We start from the raw sequence: 19,844 nt of genomic DNA, 5'->3' as shown, positions 1-19,844 counted from the left end.
ACCCTGTTTCAAAAAACAAACAAACCTCTCAGACCTTGTATTTCATTATAGGCTGATTTCTACAACTGTCCACAGATTTTTATCATTCTACCCATAGACCCCTTAAAGTCAGAGAGGATTTGTTATTTCCTGCCCCATTGCCAGCCGTACCACTTGCGCACATTTGTGCTTTATTAATATCCACTGACTCACTATGCATAGTTTTGGAAAATTGATCATAAAACCAGTATTTGTAAGTAAAATCTGGTTTTTAGCGTATAGATTTGTAACCTTGTCCTGGTTGAAAACAAACTGTAATAATTACATTTCAGGAGATGACGCATTCATGGCCTCCCCCTCTAACGGCTATTCATACACCATGCAAAACAGAACCTTCCAAATTCCCTTTTCCAACTAAGGTAAGTAAATAAGATATGTCTTTGATGTAAAAAAACTCTAAATGACTCAACTACAATTACATGAGTTCAAAATTGTCTTGCCATTCCCTCTGGGAAACACAATAAACAAACAAATAAAGGAGTAATTTTAAGTAGTAATGATTTCTATGAAGATATTTTAAAATAATAATAGAATTGAGAGCATCTTTGACTGAGAGTTACTTAAGAAAATTTGGAAGGCACTATGGGGAGAAAGTTAGAAAAAAGGCATTGTTGTTATTACAAATTCATAGTAGTCTAGACTGAAGGTGGCTCAGGTTGTTTTCTGAGGAGCCTCAGAACCTAGCCACAAACATAGTTCCATCTTATGAGAAAGAGCCCTCACACAACCATTTTCAGCCTATCTAAACTTTGCTGATTAATTTTTAAAACATGAATTAATATGTAAACAATATAAAAATACAATATAAAACGCTGGGTTTGGATCCCCAGAACAATGGAAGCAAAGACATGAGAATCAGGAGTTTAAAGCCAACCTGGCTACATTTTCAGAATTCAAAATCCCCCTTCCCCAAAACAACCAGACAAAACTACATTCTTATGTAAAAGTTTGTTCAGGACTCCTAATAGCAACTCCTCCTCCCGTTCTTGTTTGCGAGGTCATCCAATGTCCTGTGTCTTTGAAAACCTTTTCACACCATTTGCATGCATGTATGTGCTCACTCCATAGCAATATGTTATTCCTATTCAGATAAACTGTTCTGTAGCAGTGGTCTGTGAGCAGTGCTCTTGGAGCCCTTGCCATGGTGTTTCCTTAGAAGGATTTAATACCTTTTGAATTCATCTAAAGTATAAATTATCTGACTCTACTTAGCCATTTCTCTTTAGTGTGTAAGTTACCATCAGTTTTCAGTACTATAAACATTTTTTAGTGTGTGTGTGTGTGAGTGAAACAAGTGTGGTACGTGCTATGAACTGGTTTCTTTCACCATCTGGTGTCAGGGATGGAACTTAGATTGTCAGGCTTGGCAACAAGCACCTTTTCCATTGAGCCATCTCACAAGCCCTCATTTTTTTTTTTTTCAAAAAGGGGCAAAAACTAGTTTTGAGCATGTGTATATGTGTGTATGTGAAGGGTGCACATCCTGTACTTTTGGGTGTGGAAACTGGGGTCTACATCAGTGTCTTTCTCTATTGTCCTTCCCCCCCACCCCCACACCCCCCTGATTGAGTTTCTCTGTGTAGGCTCAGCTCTCCTGGAACTTGCTCTGTAGACCTGGCTGGTCTTAAATTCAGATATAACTGCCTCTGCCTCTCAAGTGCTGGGGTGTGTGCCATCACTGCCCAGCTGCTGTTTACTTTTTGACACAGAATTTCATGTAGTCCAGACTGTCTATGAACTCTGTATAGCTTATGATGATCTTGAACTCTTTTTTTTAAATGTATGCTTATGTGTATACAAATTTATGGGTAGGTATACACACCCATTCATGTGTGTAGAGAGTAGAGAGAGACAGCTAATGTCTTCTTCCTCTATGGCTTTCTGACTTACTCCCGGATGTATGCTTTCTCGGAATCTCAAGCTCACTCTTTTTCTGAGAGGCTACTAGGCAGCAAGCCTCAGTGATCTGTTGTCATCACAGCCATCCTCCTGTGTGTGTGTGTGTGTGTGCGTGTGTGTGCGTGCGCGCGCGCACACGCGCAATGGAGACAGAATTCAGGCCCATGAAAACAAGCTGTCTTCTCTGTTCTTGAGTATATCAGTAAGTTTTTTTTTTTTTCCTCCTAGGAAGCTTTTAATGAAAATGCCAAACTTTCTTTATTTAGTTGTTGATGATTATGTAACTTATCTCCACTTTTAAGCTGTTAAATATCTATAAACATTATTGTATATATTGCAGACTTATTTATTTTTCTCACGGGTAAATGCTAGTGATATGGTGAAAAGAATTGCTGAATTGTGTGGTAAATATATATTACACTTGGAAGATACTAAGCACTGTTCTTTAGAGTAGTTGTAACACTCTTGCTTTACCCCTCCCTACCACTCAACAGTGTGTGGTAGTCAGTCCACTTGTTCTGTCTGTGCCTCCAGCTTAGAATTGTTGATCTATTTGTTTTTACTCATTTTAGCAGGTATATTAGAGGTATGTTATTCTAATCTTAATTTATACTTCCTTTAAGACTGGTCATATTGAACTATCTTTTTTCTTGTGTTTATTGGGCATTCCTCTATGGGTTACATAATTCCATATGTTGGAGTCAGAAGTGTTTCAGACTTTAAATTTTAAAGGTGCTTTAAAATTTTTGAAAGACTTCCATATTGGATATGTGCTTCTTGAACTGAAGTATGAACACAACATTGATTAATGTTTTATATAGACCTTATATATACATCTTGAAGGTAATTTTGTGCATCTTTATTTTACTGCCATTTTGACTGTATCTATCATATAAGGCCAGGTAACTGTATAAATCATATAAGGTTAGGTAACTGTATAAATCATATAAGGTTAGGTAACTATATATATCATATAAGGTTAGGTAACTATCCATCATATAAGGTCAGGTAACTGTATACATCATATAAGGTTAGGTAACTCTATCCATCATATATAGGTATGTAATTTTCCTTAAGTTGCTTTGGTCAGAGATTTTGACACAGCAAAAAAAAAAAATCACCAATGCCGGGTCGTGGCAGCACATGGCTTTAATTTCAGCACTTGGGATACAGAGACAGGTGGATTCCTGTGAGTTTCAGGCCAGTTTAGTCTACAGAGTGAGTTCCAGGACAGTCAGGGAGAGCTACACAGAGAAATCCTGTCTAGAAAAACATAAAAACAAAACAAAAAGAAAAAAGAAAAAAAAAGTCACCAATGTGATTAACAAACATGAGAATATGAAAACAAGGACTGAGGCCAACGAAATGGCTTATTAGGTTAAGGTGTTTGCTACCAAGTTTGATAACCTGAGTTTGATTCCTGGGACCTATATGGTGGAAGAAGAAAACTGACTCCCAAAGGTTGTCCTCTTTTTAGCCCTGCCTGTCCTGGATCTCATGATGTAGTCTGGCTTTGAACTCAGAGATCTGCTTGCTTCTGCCTCCCAAGCACTGGGATTAAAGGTGTGCGCCACCACTGCCTGGCTCACAAATCATCCTCTTTTTTTTTTTAAGATTTATTTATTATTTATATGTAAGTACACTGTAGCTGTCTTCAGACACCAGTAGAGGGTGTCAGATTTCATTACAGATGGTTGTAAGCCACCATGTGGTTGCTGGGATTTGAACTCAGGACCTTCATCTGAACAGTTAGTGCTCTTAACCACTGAGCCATCTCTCCAGCCCCCACAAATCATCCTCTTATCTCCACATGTGCAACATGGTTTGTGTGTCCATCTGCACAAATAAATAAATAAAATTAAAAAGATAATTTTTAAAAAGGACTGTGAGGATTTATCCTTTGTTTTTACTAAAAAGCTTCCATTTCTTCCCTTGCTGGCAGGGTATCCACCCTATAGCTTTTCATTTCTCTGTATTCTCATTTCCACTGCCATAGTGTAAGCTTTCCCTTTACCTCAGGCCCATGTCTAAGGTTCCTGTTTATTGTTGCTCATTTTGTGCATTGACTGTGTCTAGGCCCCAACTTCAGCTTTGCAAAAGCAAGTACAAAGTAAGCTTTTTGTTTGATTTATTATGTAGGTCAGAGGTAATCTGTTTGTCTTTCTATATCTATCTATCTATCTATCTATCTATCTATCAATCATTTATTGAGGCAGGGTCTCAATGCAGCTGTAGCTAGTCTGGAACTTTCTATGTAGACTAGCTGGCCTGGAACTCAAAAGAGATCTGCTTGCCTTTGCTTCTAGAGTGCTGAGATTAAAGGTGCATGCCACCACATTATTTCTTTTTTAATAAGTTTTGATAGTTTGTATCTTTCAAAGTGTTTTTCCAGTTTTTTTCTTTTTATTCTCTTTATCCTCCCCTTTCTCTCCTTTATTAAGATATGGTTTCTGAAATCCCAGGCTGTCTCCAACTTGGTATGTAGCTGAAATAACATGGAACTCCTGCTCCTTGTGCCTCAACCTTTGAGAACTGGGTCTTGTCATTACTAGCATGTAGCACCGTGCCTGGTTTGTGTGAAGCTAGTGTAGAACCTAGGACCTCCTGAATGTTAGACAGGCTCTCTACTAACTGAGCTGGATTCCCGGACTTCCATTTGTATATTAATTGCCAATGATGATAACAAATTTGATGTAAGTTCTTCATAATATCCTCATTTATTTAGTATCTTACATTTCTCTTTTTAATATTGACAATTTGTTCTTTTCTGATAGCTTTCTAGAGTTTGTTTTACTAATCTCATCAGTTTTTCCCCTAGTTTTTCTTTTATCATTTCTACCATAATTTTTTATGCTTTTTCTTCTGCCTTCATTTTAATAACTTTTTTTTCATGAAGTGGAAAGTAGCATCATTAAAGTGTGGTTTTCCTTACTTTTTTATGTTAATATTCTTTTAAACAAAGATCACAAATTTTAATATTTTATACTTTAATTACCTTTTTATTGTTTGTTTTCATGGTTTTTTTTTTAATGTTCTATATTTCTCAAGTACTTGAGAGATTTTTTTCCACATGTTACTGATTTGTGGATTAGTTCAGTTTGGGTCAGAAAGTCTAGAAACTAAGGTTTATAGATTTGTTTCTAGAAAATTTCAAGTTTATATCTGTGTAAACAATAGGACCATACTTATAGGTCATGTATGCTCAGCTCTGAAAATTGGTTCATTGTGCTGGGTGGTGGTAATGGTGGCTGTGGTTGTGGTGGTGGTGGTGGTGGCAGCGGTGGCAGCAATGCATGCCTTTAATCCCTGCACTTGGGAAGCAGAGGCAGGTGGGTCCCTGAATTTGAGGCCATCCTGGTCTACAGAGTGAGTTCCAGGACAGCCAAGGCTACATGGAGAATGTCTCCCACTCCCAAAAGGTTCTTTGCTGTTTTAACATTTTTATTTGAAAATAGCTTTATATAAAGGAGTATTATCTCATGTAAACAGCCTCCCAATAAATGTTGTTAGTGGTGCTGGAATTACTGTTTCTGATGAGAAACTGGAATGGGGTCTCTTTCTCCTTCCCATGTCCCTTTAGTTTTCTCTGTACTCCTCTTCCCCCAACCCTACCCAACTCAGCTTTTATGTCCTAGACTGGCCTCAGACTCTCTATGTAGCCAGGAATGTCTGATCCTCTTGCCACAGTCATCCAGGTGTTAGACTGTGTGTCCCACTATGCCTGGCTTATTACCTTTAATCAGTATTAAATAAAGAAGATAAAAATCCCCCTCCTATGCAGTTAGCATTCATTTGCTTGTCATTCCTTTCTTTTCCTTGAGCTTTCTATCTGGTGCCAGTTCTTTCTATGTTACCTGTTTCCTTCAGTACTTTTTTGCTGTATACCTAAAACAATTTGTGTGTGTGTGTGTGTGTGTGTGTGTGTGAGAGAGAGAGAGAGAGAGAGAGAGAGAGAGAGAGAGAGAGTGAGAGTGAGTGAGTGTAGTGGGAGATATTATCTTGCTTTGTTATCTAGCCTGGCCCCAGAATTCCTGGGGTATCAAGTTATCCCCAACTGCATGCTGCCCCCCAACTTCTCAAGCTATCTGAGACTACTGGCAAACACCACAGTGCTTGGCTGTTTTGTTTGTTTAAGTAGGGCCTCACTACAGAGCCCAGGTTGACCTGGACCACAATGTCCTCCTGCTTCTGCTACCTCTGGGATTCAAGTATTACCATGCATCCCCTCCCCACCCCCTGTTATAGAACTCTTAACTTATAGATGTTTTGGCTTGAATAATCTATATGTATGTTATTCTTTTCTTGTACTTGACATTTATTGAGCTTGGAATTTGATTTATAATTTCTACCAAGTTAGTAAAACCTTTGCAGTTATTTGCAGCTCTCATTCTTTTCTGTTTTCTTCCTTCTTCCTGCTTCAAGGACTGGTATTACATAATGCAGTCTTTTCTTTTGTTGCCCCATTTTATATTGTTTTATTGCTATACTGTAAGGTACTGCAGTGTCTTATATGTTGTTGGTCTCAGTTAATGTAATATGATCTCAGATGTGGGACGCTTGACTCGCCAGCAAAAAAGACACCACAATAGGATCCTTCTGCACACGTTTATTGGGCTGCGCATTGACTGTGTAGGCAAGAGACCCCGAGCCCTGGGCCTCTCACTCGTATATACTATCAGTTCCCATCCACTCACAGCAGGCCACATCACCTCACCAGGTACGCAGCTTCAGCTAATCAGGGCAGCAGGGGCATATCTCCACCAAAATGGCTTCGCCAGTAACCTGGTACACCTGCGCAGCTCTCATGATGTTTGTGGCTTATATTCAGATGTATGAGGAAGTCAGGTGCAAGTCATACGACTTAGCTGCAGTCCCTGGCGCCTTTGGAACTGCCGCCACACCCGCTCCCCACACTCAGATATGGTTCGCACTTCTAAATTTCTGTTTTTATTTGTTTAACATAGTTAAGTTCTATTCCAAGCATTGAATTTGACAGCCATTCTTGTTGATGACAACCTTTTTCAAAAAGTTTTTAGTTTGTTTGCTTGCGTTTTAGACAGGGTCTTCTTACTAAGTAAGAAATACACCTGCATCTGCGTCCCAAGTGCTAGGATTAGAGATGACACCACACCTATCCACAAACCTTTTTAATAGAGAGCTATAGTAAAATGATGACAGAGCCACTGGGAGGTGGTGGGTATATAAAAGATGATTGCCTTTTGAAGCACATTTCTATAAACGGTACTAGACAAATGTGGTAGAAGCAACATGTTACATAGAGAGTGATTTTACAAGATAAAATATTGTCATATTTATATGATGAGCATAATGATGTGTTGAAAAAGAGAAATCAACTGATACATGAAAAGGAGATGGCAACCTTGGAAAGTTTTACATTTTTAAAAAATAAGATTTGGTCAGAATTAGACAGTGGCCTTTGAATCTGAGCACAACTATCATCCTTTGTCACATGAAAGAGGCAGAATACTTGAGTGCAGTTGGGATAAAATGTTAGGTTTTCTCATTTTAGTCCAGAGGCCATAGAAACTTGCTTTTTGGCAGTAGCCTCTGGGCAGTTTTCTGAGTGCTGTAGGCAAAACACTACATGGTTTAGATACTGTTTCTCTCTAACTAAAAGAGATATTTAAATACAAAGGAAAGGGTTGGAGAGATGACTCTGTTTAAGAGCACTGGCTTGTTATCCCAGAGGACTAGATAACAGCTTCCTATAATAATTCTAGATCTGGGGGAATCTTACATCCTTTTCTGGCCTCCATGGCTCCTAGGCATTCAAATGGTCTATAAATATAATGCAGGCAAAACACTTATAAACACAAAAATATTAACTTTCTTTCCTGGTTGCTTTTGGTCAATGTTTTATCATGGCAACTGTCTTAGTTAGGGTTTATTGCTGTGAACAGACACCATGACCAAGGCAACTCTTATAAAAGACATTTAATTGGGATTGGCTTACACGTTTAGAGGTTCAGTCCATTATCATCAAGGTGGGAGCATGGCAGTGTCTGGGCAGGCATGGTGCAGGAGGAGCTGAGAGTTCTACATCTTCATCTGAAGGCTGCTAGCAAGAATACTGACTTCCAGGCAACTAGGATGAGGGTATTAAAGCCCATACCCACAGTGACACACCTACTCCAAAAAGGCCACACTTCCTAATAGTGCCACTCCCTGGCTCTTATAAATTTGCTCAAACACATGAGTCTATGGGGGCCATACTTAGCCATAGCATAATAAAAGTACCTTTAGTTTAACTGCAAAAGTCCCCATAGTCTATAGCAGTCTCAACAGTGTTAAAAGTCTAAAATTCAAAGTCTCTTCTGAGATTGATCCTATCACTTAACTGCAATCCCCCAAAGCAAGACAGGATATCAGTTGGGCAAACTTCCAACTCTGCATCTTCATGTTCTGATGTCAAAGTGGTTTTCAGATCTCCACTCCTTTTTCATCTTTGATGACTGTAATAAAGTTCTTTCTTCTGGGCTAGTTCCACTCCCTGCTAGCAGCTTTCCTAGGCAAGTATCCCATGGTTCTGGCACTTTTAACATCTTTGAGTCTCCAAGGCAACTTCAATTTCACAGCTTCCTGTTCCAATATATGGACTCTATACATGATCTTCTGGGCTCCTCAAAGGGCTTGGGTCACATCTCCAGCTCTGCCCTCTGTAGTATTCTAGGCAGTGGTTGACTCCACTCCATTGCTGCTGCTGTTCTTGGTGATCATCCCATGGTATAGGCATCTTGAATACTCTGGGGTCTTCCACTACAACTAGGCTCCACCAATTGTCTCTAATAGGCTCTCTTCATGGTGCCAAGCCTCAACTTCTTTACATGACCCCTGCAATCCTGGGTCGTCAACTACAACTGAGGCTGCACCTTCACCAATGGCCTTCCATGGCCTCTCATAGTGTCACTCCTCAACTGTTCTTTCTGACTCCTTCATGCCTTTAAAAACCAGTACCACCTGGGTGATTCTTACACATTACCAAGTACAGCTGCAGCATGAGGTACAACCTTGGCTATCTCTGGAACATACGTTCTTTGTGTTCTCAGAAAACACTTCCCAGATTTCACATCAGTGATACTGGTCTCTTCTGCTAATTTCTTAGCTCCAGCTAACTAGCATCAATTGTCCCAGTAGTCTCTTCCTTTTGACTATAAAACCAGAGCCAAATGCATTAAGCTGCTGAGTTCTGCTGCTTCATAGGGTTGCAACATGCCCCCCTTGTTCTATTATATTATCATCAGCTTTCTGGCATTTATTCTCTGCCTAAGCTTGGTTATCCTGAAACTTGCTCTGTAGACTAACTTTGAACTTAGAGATCTACATGTCTATCTCCTAAGCTCTGGGAATAAAGGTCCACCATGACTGGATTTAAGTTTTTCTCTACTTGGAACTTGCTTTGTACCAGGCTCCCCATGAACTTAGAAATCTGCTTGCCTTTGCCTCCTAAGATTAAAGGCTTGTACTACTATGCCAGGACCTGAATTTAGCTGGTGGGATCTTGTCCCAAGGTCACCATTCCCTTAATTAATTTAATATCCTTAAACACAGGATTTAGTTCAATTTCATTTCCTGGTGCCCCTTTAATACTCAAAAGATACAGTTTATATTTTTCCTTTCTAAGCTTGCTATGCTTGTTCAAAACACTCTTCACAAGACTCAACCAGAGGAAAAAAATCTCTGCTGAGCTTTTTTGAGACTTACTTTGTCAATGCAATTAATATAAATCTCTTTACCTTAGCTTCATGTAGATCTTCAGACAAGGGGAAAAAGCAGCCACATTCTTCATAAAAATGCCACAAAAAGAGTCTCGTGGCCACATACTAAAATTCTTCTCCACTAAAACCTCTTGGGCCAAGTCTACACTGTTTAAATCATTCTTAGCAACAAAGTCTTCCATATTCCTACTAGGATAGCCCATTAAGTTCAATTTAAAGCGTTCCACTGCTGTCCAAATCCAAAGTCCCACAATCCTTATATTTCCAAATAAAAGCATAGTCGGGCCTATCACAGCAACACCCCACTTCTGGTATGAACTTCTGTCTGAGTTAGGGTTTTCCTGCTGTGGATAGCCACCATGACCAAGGCAAGAATTCTCTGCTAAATGCAAAGTCATTAAGATTTGACACTATTTTCTTTAGCCTTTACATTAAATTTATTCTTTTGGCTGTGTCTCTTTGGTTATCTTGATACAATTTGTTGAAAAGGTTATTTCTTCGTTGAATGATCCTGGCATCCTTTTTGAAAATTAGTTGACTTCTTTTTAACAGCAAATATATATTTAGTTTTCTTATTATTTTGGTTGCTCTTTCCCAGAAAATTCTGTCGTTAAAAAGAATTTGTTTGCTCTTCGTTTTGTTTTGTTTTGTTTTTTGAAACAGAGTTTCTCTGTGTAGCCCTGGCTGTCCCAGAACTCACTCTGTAGACCAGGCTGGCCTTGAACTCAGAAATCCACCTGCCTCTGCCTTCCAAGTGCTGGGATTAAGTCATGCGCCACCACTGCCCGGCTGAAAGAATATATTTAAGTAGGCTTTTTAAATGGATCTGTCTATAAGTTTGGCATTTTATCTTACAGCGTACAATTTGTATATGAAGTTATGTTTCTGTTTTACTAAAGCTTCTCTAGTACCAGGTTCTGTACTATCATAGAGCTTTTTTTTTTTTTTTAAAGTATGTGCTCACCGGGCGGTGGTGGCACATACCTTTAATCGCAGCATTTGGGAGGCAGAGGCAGGCTGATTTCTGAGTTCGAGGCTAGCCTGGTCTACAAAGTAAGTTCCAGGGCAGCCAGGGCTACACAGAGAAACCCTGTCTCGGAAAACCAAAAAAAAAAAAAAGGATGTGCTCATCGTGGGGGAGGCAGAAGCAGGATGATCTCTGAATTTGAGGGTATCCTGGTCTATATAGAGTTTCAGACCAACCGAAGCTTCATATTGAGACCCTATCTGAAAAGCAAATAAATAATAAAAAGAAGTATGTATGTTCTTTACAATGCTATTGGATTATAAGAAACCAGGGTCAGAAAGTATGAAGGGAATAGAGTGGCATGGCATGGGATACCCATGTGGGAGCTATGTTTTCTTTGTAGAGATGTAGTATATTTTTAATGTATTATAGATGACGCAGTTATGTTTATTTAGTTTTTTTGTTTTGTTTTCTTTTGTTTTGTTTTTTGAGACAGGCTAGTAGGTAGCACAGGCTATCCTTGAATTCACAATGTGGCTCAGAGTAAACTTCAGTTCCAAGTTTTTCTGCCTATACCTACCAAGTACTGGCATTATAGTTATAAGCCACAACACTTAGATTATAGGGCTTTGGGGACTGAACCCAGGGTTCATGCATGCTAGACAAGTAATGTATAAACTGAGTTAAATTCTCCATTCTCTAGCTCTTTTTTTTAATTACATCTTTAATCTGGGATTGAGCCCAGGACCTTGAGTATAGTAAGCAAATGCTGTCTCCTACTTATTCACATTTGTAGTCCAAGCACTTTCTCAAAAACAAGAATTAGATAGAGTTTTGTAAGTATGTATGTGTATGTGGTCTATGCCAGAAGACTCAGGTACCAAAGAGGGCTATGAGAGGATGTCTTATCTTTTGAAGCTGAAATTACAGTGGGTTGTGACGACCTGTCCAACATGGATGCCACCCAAGTACTGAACTCAATCCTCAAGAAGAAGAGCTTAACACTGGAACATCTTTCTAGCCCCAAGACCAAAAATCTTCAAATTAATATGAACTTGCTAGATCTCTGTATTAGATTATGAGTATCATGGATGCTGCTGAAAAGAAATGGAGACTTTTGGGTGGCCTTGTACTATTTCCGCAAGCTCTGATAGTCTATGTAGATGGGATCATCACATTCCTTCAGTATTTTCTCTTTCGTATATGTTGAAGCATTTTTATCACTTGGAGCTTTCCTCATGAATAGATCTTTCTCTTGTACCATCACTTTGTATAACTTCATGTTCCTTTCTCTTAGGAGTCGCAACAGTCTAACTTTGGCCCTGGAGAACAAAGTAAGTATTTCTTTTCTTGTTGATTTTCAAACTAACCTATTTATTGTGTATTTTATTCATATAGCCATACCTTATAGTGCTTCCTAATAATTTTTATATGTGTTTTACCCTGATTTTATGATCTGGTAAATAACAATCTGAGCTCAGTCTTTTTTTTTTTTTCCTATACTGATTGATTGATTGTGAATACACTGTTGCTGTCTTCAGATATACCAGAAGAGGGCATCAAATCCCATTAAATATGGTTGTGAGCCATCATGTGGTTGCTGGGAATTGAACTCAGGACCTCTGGAAGAGCAGTCAGTGCTTTTAACCTCTGAGCCATCTCTCCAGCCCTTAAGCTCAGCTCAGTCTTAAGAAAACTTAAGAACTGTAGGTCATTAAAAATGGAAATAAGCTGGGCATAGTAGTGCTTGCCTTTAATCCCTCCTTGTACTTAGGAGCCAGAGGTAGGCAATTATCTCCAGGCTAGCCAGGGCTGTGTAGAAAGACCCTGTCTCAAGAACAAAATTAATTTATTTGTTTGAATTAACAGTTAGAATTTCATAAAATCAATTTGGTGGGTACCAAATGAAGTAAGAACCATTCTTTTGCCTTCCCACTTTGTTTATGGTATTGGTTTTGTGGTGATAAAACTGTAGGTAGGAATGGCCGTGTTAGCTAGGGTTTCTATGTATTCCTTACTTTTTTGTTTGTTTTTGTTTTTGTGTTTTTTTTTTTTTTTTTTTTTTGGTTTTTTTTTTTTTTGGTTTTTCGAGACAGGGTTTCTCTTTATAGCTCTGGCTGTCCTGGAGCTCACTTTGTAGACCAGGCTGGCCTCGAACTCAGAAATCCACCTGCCTCTGCCTCCCGAGAGCTGGGATTAAAGGCGTGCGCCACCACGCCCGGCTGTGTTTGTTTTTTGAGACAGGGTTTCTCTGTATAGTCCTGGCTGTCCTGGAACTCACTTTGTAGACCAGGCTGGTTTCGAACTCAGAAATCTTTTTTTTTTTTTTTTTTTTTTTTTTGGTTTTTCGAGACAGGGTTTCTCTGTATAGCCCTGGCTGTCCTGGAACTCACTTTGTAGACCAGGCTGGCCTCGAACTCAGAAATCCGCCTGCCTCTGCCTCCAGAGTGCTGGGATTAAAGGCGTGTGCCACCATGCCCGGCTCTTACTTATTCTTCCTGAGTCTTCTGGTCTGGATAAAGAGAAAGCCTGGGGTTCTCTGCAGCCTCCTTGTTACCTCCACTCTTCACTTCTCAGTCTCTTGGGGAAGATGGCTGTAGAGAATGTGTGCACTAAGAAGTGTGTAGATTAACACTGGTGAGGTCAGCCATTGCAGATGTCTGAGTGTTACCAGCATGTGTGTGTGTTCTTAATGCAAGAGATGAAACAAGAATTTATCTATGTTTACTTACTTACCATGTGTATAGGAGGCATAGGAAAGCTATAGTATACATGTGGAGGTCACAAGACAACTTACAGCAGTCAAACCTTACATCTGTATGGCTATTTAGTTCTACCTTATAGCTGTAGCTACAGATAAATAAAAGGAACATGACAGTAAGGTTTGGTTGTTTTTTGGTTTTGAAATTGGATTTCTCTGTGTAGCCCTGACTGTCCTGGAACTTATGGTATAGACCAAGATGGTCTTGAACTCACAAGAGATCTGTCTGCCCTTGTTTCCTTCATGCTGAGATTAAAGGCATTCACCACTACTGCCTGGGTCTGACAGTGGTTTTTGAAGCAGGCTCTCAATATGTAGCCTAAACTGACTTGGTACTCAAGAGATCCTCCTGTCTCTGTCTCTGTCCTCTAGAGTTATAGGAGTGCATCACCACACCCAGTTTTGAGATGCTTACATGCCCCAAAATAGCTGGCTAGAAACCCTAACCTTTTCATTTTCTCTTAAGATTGCCTCCTTCTTACTTTTTCCCCGACCTCATTTACTTCCCCAGTGTTTAATTATGGCAAATGGGATCATACATTTCTTCTCATTTGTTAAAACTTGGTACTTTTCACTGGATCTACTCTAAGTGTTTATCAATATGTAATTCTAGTTTACTTTTTTTTTTTTTTTGGTTTTTCGAGACAGGGTTTCTCTGTATAGCCCTGGCTGTCCTGGAACTCACTCTGTAGACCAGGCTGGCCTCGAACTCAGAAATCCACCTGCCTCTGCCTCCCAAGTGCTAGGATTAAAGGCGTATGCCACCACTGCCTGGCTCACTCTTTTATAATATTAAACCATGTTACATGAAATAATTACAGTTAATTAGCCTCCTACTAGTGGACATATATTTTATTTCCTAGCTTTTGTTGCTAAAGCTGTGCAATTATAATGCTGGATGTGGTGACACATACTTGTAACCCTGACTCTGGGGCGGCCAAGCCAGAAAGATTGCAAGTTCAGGGCCAGTTCAGGCTCTGCATTGTGAATTTGGGCCAACCTGGACTGTGTAGTAAGACCCTGTCTCCAGAAAATATGCATAAAGTCATATTATTATTAATATCATGTCTGTATGTATTTCTCCAGTAATCTGGGTAGATTCCTTTCATTGAACTAGATCAATAGCAGCATAGTTACAGTATTGATAGGGTAATGTGAGCATATTGCCTTCTAAAATGGCTGTGGAAGATCATTGCCGGAGGATGCCTGTGTCTTTTGTCCATCTTGTGCAATGTATTATATATATTTGAAGATTGACATTTTGTATAGATATTTTATAATCTAAATAAACAACTCAGTTGCTCACTTCTATATTTTTTTGTTTCAGAAAGATACAGTACTGCTAAAACATCAAATGGACACCAGTCAAAATCGTAAGTTTATTGCTTCATGGATGTCTTCTTTTCCTAGGAGGTATCTGTAATAGCTGGATATTTATGCTAGAAACATTACTCTTTTGTTTTTTAAATTTTAAATTACCATGAATTTTGTGTGTGTGTGTGTGTGTGTGTGTGTGTGTGTGTGTGTGTGTGTGTGGAGAGGTATGTGGAAGCCATAGGACAACTTGTGGGAGTCAGTTCTCTTGTACTAGAGGTTAAGTTCAGGTTGGTGGGTGTAGTGGCAAGACCCCTTACCCTCTGAGCCATCTCTTTGGACTCTGGTTTCATTGTGAAACCAGAGGCCTTGTGCATGCTGAACTCCTATTTCACTGTTGAGCTACATACATTCCCATGCAGAAACACTAATGTTTCAAGATAGACATAAGCTAACTTTGCCTATAAAGAGCTAGAGATTATACATTTTAAAGACCATATGGCCTCTGTCCTAAATACTCACTTCTATAATTTAATATAAACGCTGTATAGATTAAAAACACTAATTTTATTGTTTTTTTCTTTTGAGACTGAGTCTCATGTAGTCTGGGCTGTCCCCAAACTCACCACATATAGTCAAAGATGAGTTGAACTTGATCCTCTTGCTTCTGCCTCCCAAGTGTTCAGATTATATATAGGCACATGTTGTTATTCCTCAGTTTTCTTTCCTTTTTGGTGGTAATAGAGATTGAACACAGGATCTTGCACATGTTAGGCAAGTACCATACTACTGAACAGTATCTCCAGTCTGATAATTTTTCTTTACAAAACAGCAGAAGAATACTGACTATGGAAATAAATGTCTTTAATCCTAGCACTCAGAAGGCTGAGTCAGGAGGATTACCATTAGTTTAAAGCCAACCAGAGCTACATACAAAGCAAATCAGACCAATCTGGACGATGTATAGTAATACTCTTTTTCCAAAACTACAAGCATCTCAAAAAAACAAAAGGAAAAGAAAAAACATTAGTGGCCTAGGCTCACCCACCCTTCTGAGTTCACAGGTTACATTTAATAAAGAAACTGTGTTAAACATAGTATTCTTCTTAGTAATCCTTCCATTTAGTTACTGAGTGCTGTACACTAAACAACATTGTTTATACTATCTTTAAGTTTTCCTATTTTTATTATATTTTGTAGGTAGAATCAGAAATCTGTATCACAGTCCGGGTAGGCTATTAGATGTTAATAAATTACATCTAGAGAGTGAGCACCTGACTTCCTAAGATCACACACAGGTTAACACAGTGGTTAGAGCAAGTTCCAAAGGAATAGCCACTTTGTGGCTCCCTGTGCCATAGCCACAGACCACAGAGTTAACCTCAGTCTAATAGCCTCTTCATGTAACAAAAGGAGGACGGAGAAAAAAATACACTACCTCTGAGAAACTCACATATTCCTTTTATCATATCTGTGTGCAAAAACCAATAATACATGTCTGCTGTATATACCATGTATACCATGGACATACCTCTTCAGTTGCTGAGGAAACTAGAACATATGCTGGACCTGGAACAGTATAGTAAAGGCTTTGACATACTCACATATGTAAACAGGTTCATTGAGCCACCATTATTAAATCATAAGGGCTGAGAGAATTCAAAGTAAGTACATTTTCCTTACTGAAAATGAGTTATGCCAGGCGTGGTGGCGTACGCCTTTAATCCCAGCACTCGGGAGGCAGAAGTAGACGGATTTCTGAGTTCAGGGCCAGCCTGGTCGACAAAGTGAGTTCCAGGACAGCCAGGGCTACACAGAGAAACCCTGTCTCGAAAAACCAAAAAAAAAAAAAAAAAAAGAAAAAAAAAAAGAAAAAAAAAGAAAATCAGTTATAGAGATACACTTAAGCCTTTGTACAAAGGAAACTTTCTAAAATGCTCATTTACTGAACTGATTTTAAAACACTTCTCATATTCTATAGTCATCTCACTGCTTTATTTCCAGGTAATTTTTGTGTATGTTTTGAATTGATAGCCAGATTTAGAAATGTAGACTAGTCTTTGAGAGTGCAAGTAGTTACTGCAGTGACAGAAGACTTCTTCCAACTGCCCGGGGCTCAAAACCCTTTCAAAAGAAAGGTCACCGAGCGAGCGCCTGCTGATGAGAACGGAAGCACTGGCTAGTACAGCTCTCCCAGACTTCTTGTTAAAGAGTTACTCTTGTAAAACCACACTGGTTTGTGTTACTCTGATTTTAGACTTAGAAAAAACTTCACTCTTTGACATTACTTTGAAAACAAATTGCAGAAATTGTCAGCTTACTCTATTTATACATTTTAAATTCAATTTGAATTTTGGTAAAGGGAGACTTAGAAGTTGAAGTTTGAAAATTTGTACATGGTCCTTTATTACCCCAAACTCTCCTGCTGGTGTCTACTTGTATCCTTAGCCAGGCAATTATAAACCAGAACTTTGACTCTGGAAATTGTGTTGTGGTTTTCAAAGTTATCCAACCGCTAGAAGTTACCCAGGTCTCTCTCTTTGTGGATTATTGGAAACAAAGGAGAGATTGCTTGATGCTTTGACTTTATCTTGCTTCTCTTTTGGAGTCTTATCTAGTAGACCAAAGCTCTATTAACATATATGTGTACAATTTTGTAACAGGAATGTATATGAGTTTAACTAGAAAACAAAATCGAATGTTTTACTTGTGGAGCCAGCAGTTCTTCTGTTCCTAACATGCCCACTGCTATCTTTACAGAACACTAAATTCTATTTTCTTTAAAAGTATTTTTTTGGGCTGGAGAGATGGCTCAGCAGTTAAGAGCATCGACTGCTCTTCCAGACGCCCTAAGTTAATTCCCAGCAACCACATGGTGGCTCACAACCATTTGTAATGGGGTCTGGTGCCCTTTTCTGGTGTGTCTGAAGATAGCAGTGGTGGTGTATTCATATTCATATAACAAATAAAAAATACTTTTTTCAAAAAAAAAAAATTTGCCAGGCGTGGTGGCGCACGCCTTTAATCCCAGCACTCGGGAGGCAGAGGCAGGCGGATTTCTGAGTTCGAGGCCAGCCTGGTCTGCAAAAGTGAGTTCCAGGACAGCCAGAGCTATACAGAGAAACCTTGTCTCCAAAAAACAAAAACAAACAAAAAAATTTTTTTTTTTTAGGCTAGGCAGTCATGGCACATGCCTTTTACCCTAGCATTTAGGCGGCAGAGGCAGAGGCAGAGGCCAGGCAGATTTGAGGACAGCCTGGTGTAAAGAATTACAGCACAGCCGGGGCTACCCGAGAAATCCTGTCTTAACCAATAAATAAATAAATAAATAAATAAATAAATAAATAAATAAATAAATAAATCCTGTGTAAGGCTTGGCTGTCCTAGAACTAGTTCTGTACACTAGGTTGACCTAAAAATTTTTTTTTAATGCATAGAAAGTTTAAGGCTTACAAAAATGGCTGATTTCCTTTAAAATGTATTGGTATAATGTGAACAATTCCAAACTTAGAGAGTATGTGTATGTGTGTTTCAATTAAATTTTTGGCTGACACAATGATTATTCCTAGAATTATTGATAAATATTTAGTATTCTGGCCTGCTGTGACTAATTAATGCTACTTTCTATGTTTTCCCTCTAGTATGTTAAAAGATGACTTAAAACTAAGCAGCAGTGAAGACAGTGATGGGGAACAGGTATGCCAGTCCTTCACGTTACAGTTTTATTGTGTCTTAGTTAGTACCTTTTTTTTTTTTTTTTTGGAGTGGGGGGTTGGTTTTTTCGAGACAGGGTTTCTCTGTGGAGCCCTGGCTGTCCTGGAACTCACTCTGTAGAGCAGGCTGGCCTTGAACTCAGAAACCTGCCTGCCTCTGCCTCCCAAGTGCTGGGATTAAAGGCGTGCGCCACCACTGCCTGGAACCTTTTCTGTTTTATAAGCTTTCTGACACTGGATGATTGTTGCCTTCTATAATGTCTGTGAGCTGCTGCTGCTGCTGCTTCTCTTAAATTGATGTTTCACTAACACTTATTGAGGATCAAAATGTATTTTTGAAGCAGGAGATTACTTACAAGAAATACTTGCGAAGTTATTTATTTATTGTATGTGAATACATTGTAGCTGTCTTCAGATATACCAGAAGAGGGCATGAGATCCCAGTACCAATGGTTGTGAGCCACCATGTGATTGCTGGGAATTGAACTCAGGACCTCTGGGAGAGCAGTCAGTGCTCTTAACCGCTGAGCCCACTCTCCAGCCCCATTTCTCTCTCTCTCTCTCTCTCTCTCCCTCCCTCCCTCCCTCCCTCCCTCCCTTCCTTCCTTCCTAACTTCCCATTCCTTCCTCTGTTCTTCTTTTTTTCTTTTTTTTAAGAACAAGCATATTTTTATATGCATGGCCCTGGAACTGGAATTACAGATGGTTGTGAGCACTATGTGGGTATTCTCTGTTAGAGCAGCCTCTGTTCTTAACTGATAAGCCATCTCTCCTACCTTAATTTTTTTTTTAAAGAATTATCTTAGAAATTCTTTTTTTTTTCTTCTTGTTAGTAGTGCTACTGAGCATTGAACTAGGCAAACTCTGCTTCTTTAAGTGAAAACAGGGTCCTGGCTTGTTATTGTTTGTGGTGTTTTGATTATTGGTTTTGTTTTGGGGCAGTTTCACTAAGGCCCAGGTAGCCTCAGATTCATAATCCTGCTGCCTCCGCTTTCTGAGTGCTGTGGTATACTGTACTGTTTTTTTGGTTTTTGTTTTGTTTTTGTTTTTGTTTTTAATCACTCTATTAAGTAATTATTAATTTATATGCTAAAGGGACCAACCTTTGTTTTTTGTTTTGTTTTGTTTTTTTAGTTCAGACATTTGTATTATTGTAAATAGAGTATTATTCATTCATAATTTCTTATGCTTTATTTTTAGGATTGTGATAAGACAATGCCAAGGAGTACACCAGGAAGGTGGGGAATCCTTTTATTTTGTGGTTTTGTTGTCAGTTGTGATGGTGATTGTATAATTCTGGAAATTAACACAAATTGATTATGTATTCAAACTGGGTGAATTTTAAAATATGTTAAAAGTGAGTATTTTTATCAGAATGGTGCACCAGAGACCTTTGGGGGATGTCTACTTCATTT

The 19,844-nt window shown here is 39.0% G+C and overlaps 1 protein-coding gene across 3 annotated transcripts in view; it reads left to right on the top strand.

The window, feature by feature from the left end:
• Aff4 (ALF transcription elongation factor 4) overlaps nucleotides 1-19,844 on the top strand; it is a 77,381-nt gene that overhangs the window by 33,542 nt on the left and 23,995 nt on the right. For 2 of the 3 annotated variants that reach the window (XM_021178051.3, XM_085830026.1), the window contains 5 exons: nucleotides 312-398; nucleotides 11,939-11,975; nucleotides 14,730-14,775; nucleotides 18,358-18,412; nucleotides 19,630-19,667. In XM_021178051.3, the coding sequence (XP_021033710.1) occupies nucleotides 312-398; nucleotides 11,939-11,975; nucleotides 14,730-14,775; nucleotides 18,358-18,412; nucleotides 19,630-19,667 (263 nt within the window). The remainder of the gene's footprint in view (nucleotides 1-311; nucleotides 399-11,938; nucleotides 11,976-14,729; nucleotides 14,776-18,357; nucleotides 18,413-19,629; nucleotides 19,668-19,844) is intronic. The other variant, XM_029483059.2, reaches the window with a different exon arrangement.

Source organism: Mus caroli, unplaced genomic scaffold (assembly GCF_978045245.1).
Source record: "Mus caroli unplaced genomic scaffold, Mus_caroli_1 scaffold_13, whole genome shotgun sequence".
Taxonomy (NCBI): domain Eukaryota; kingdom Metazoa; phylum Chordata; class Mammalia; order Rodentia; family Muridae; genus Mus; species Mus caroli.
This window is presented reverse-complemented; position numbering and strand designations above follow the sequence as displayed.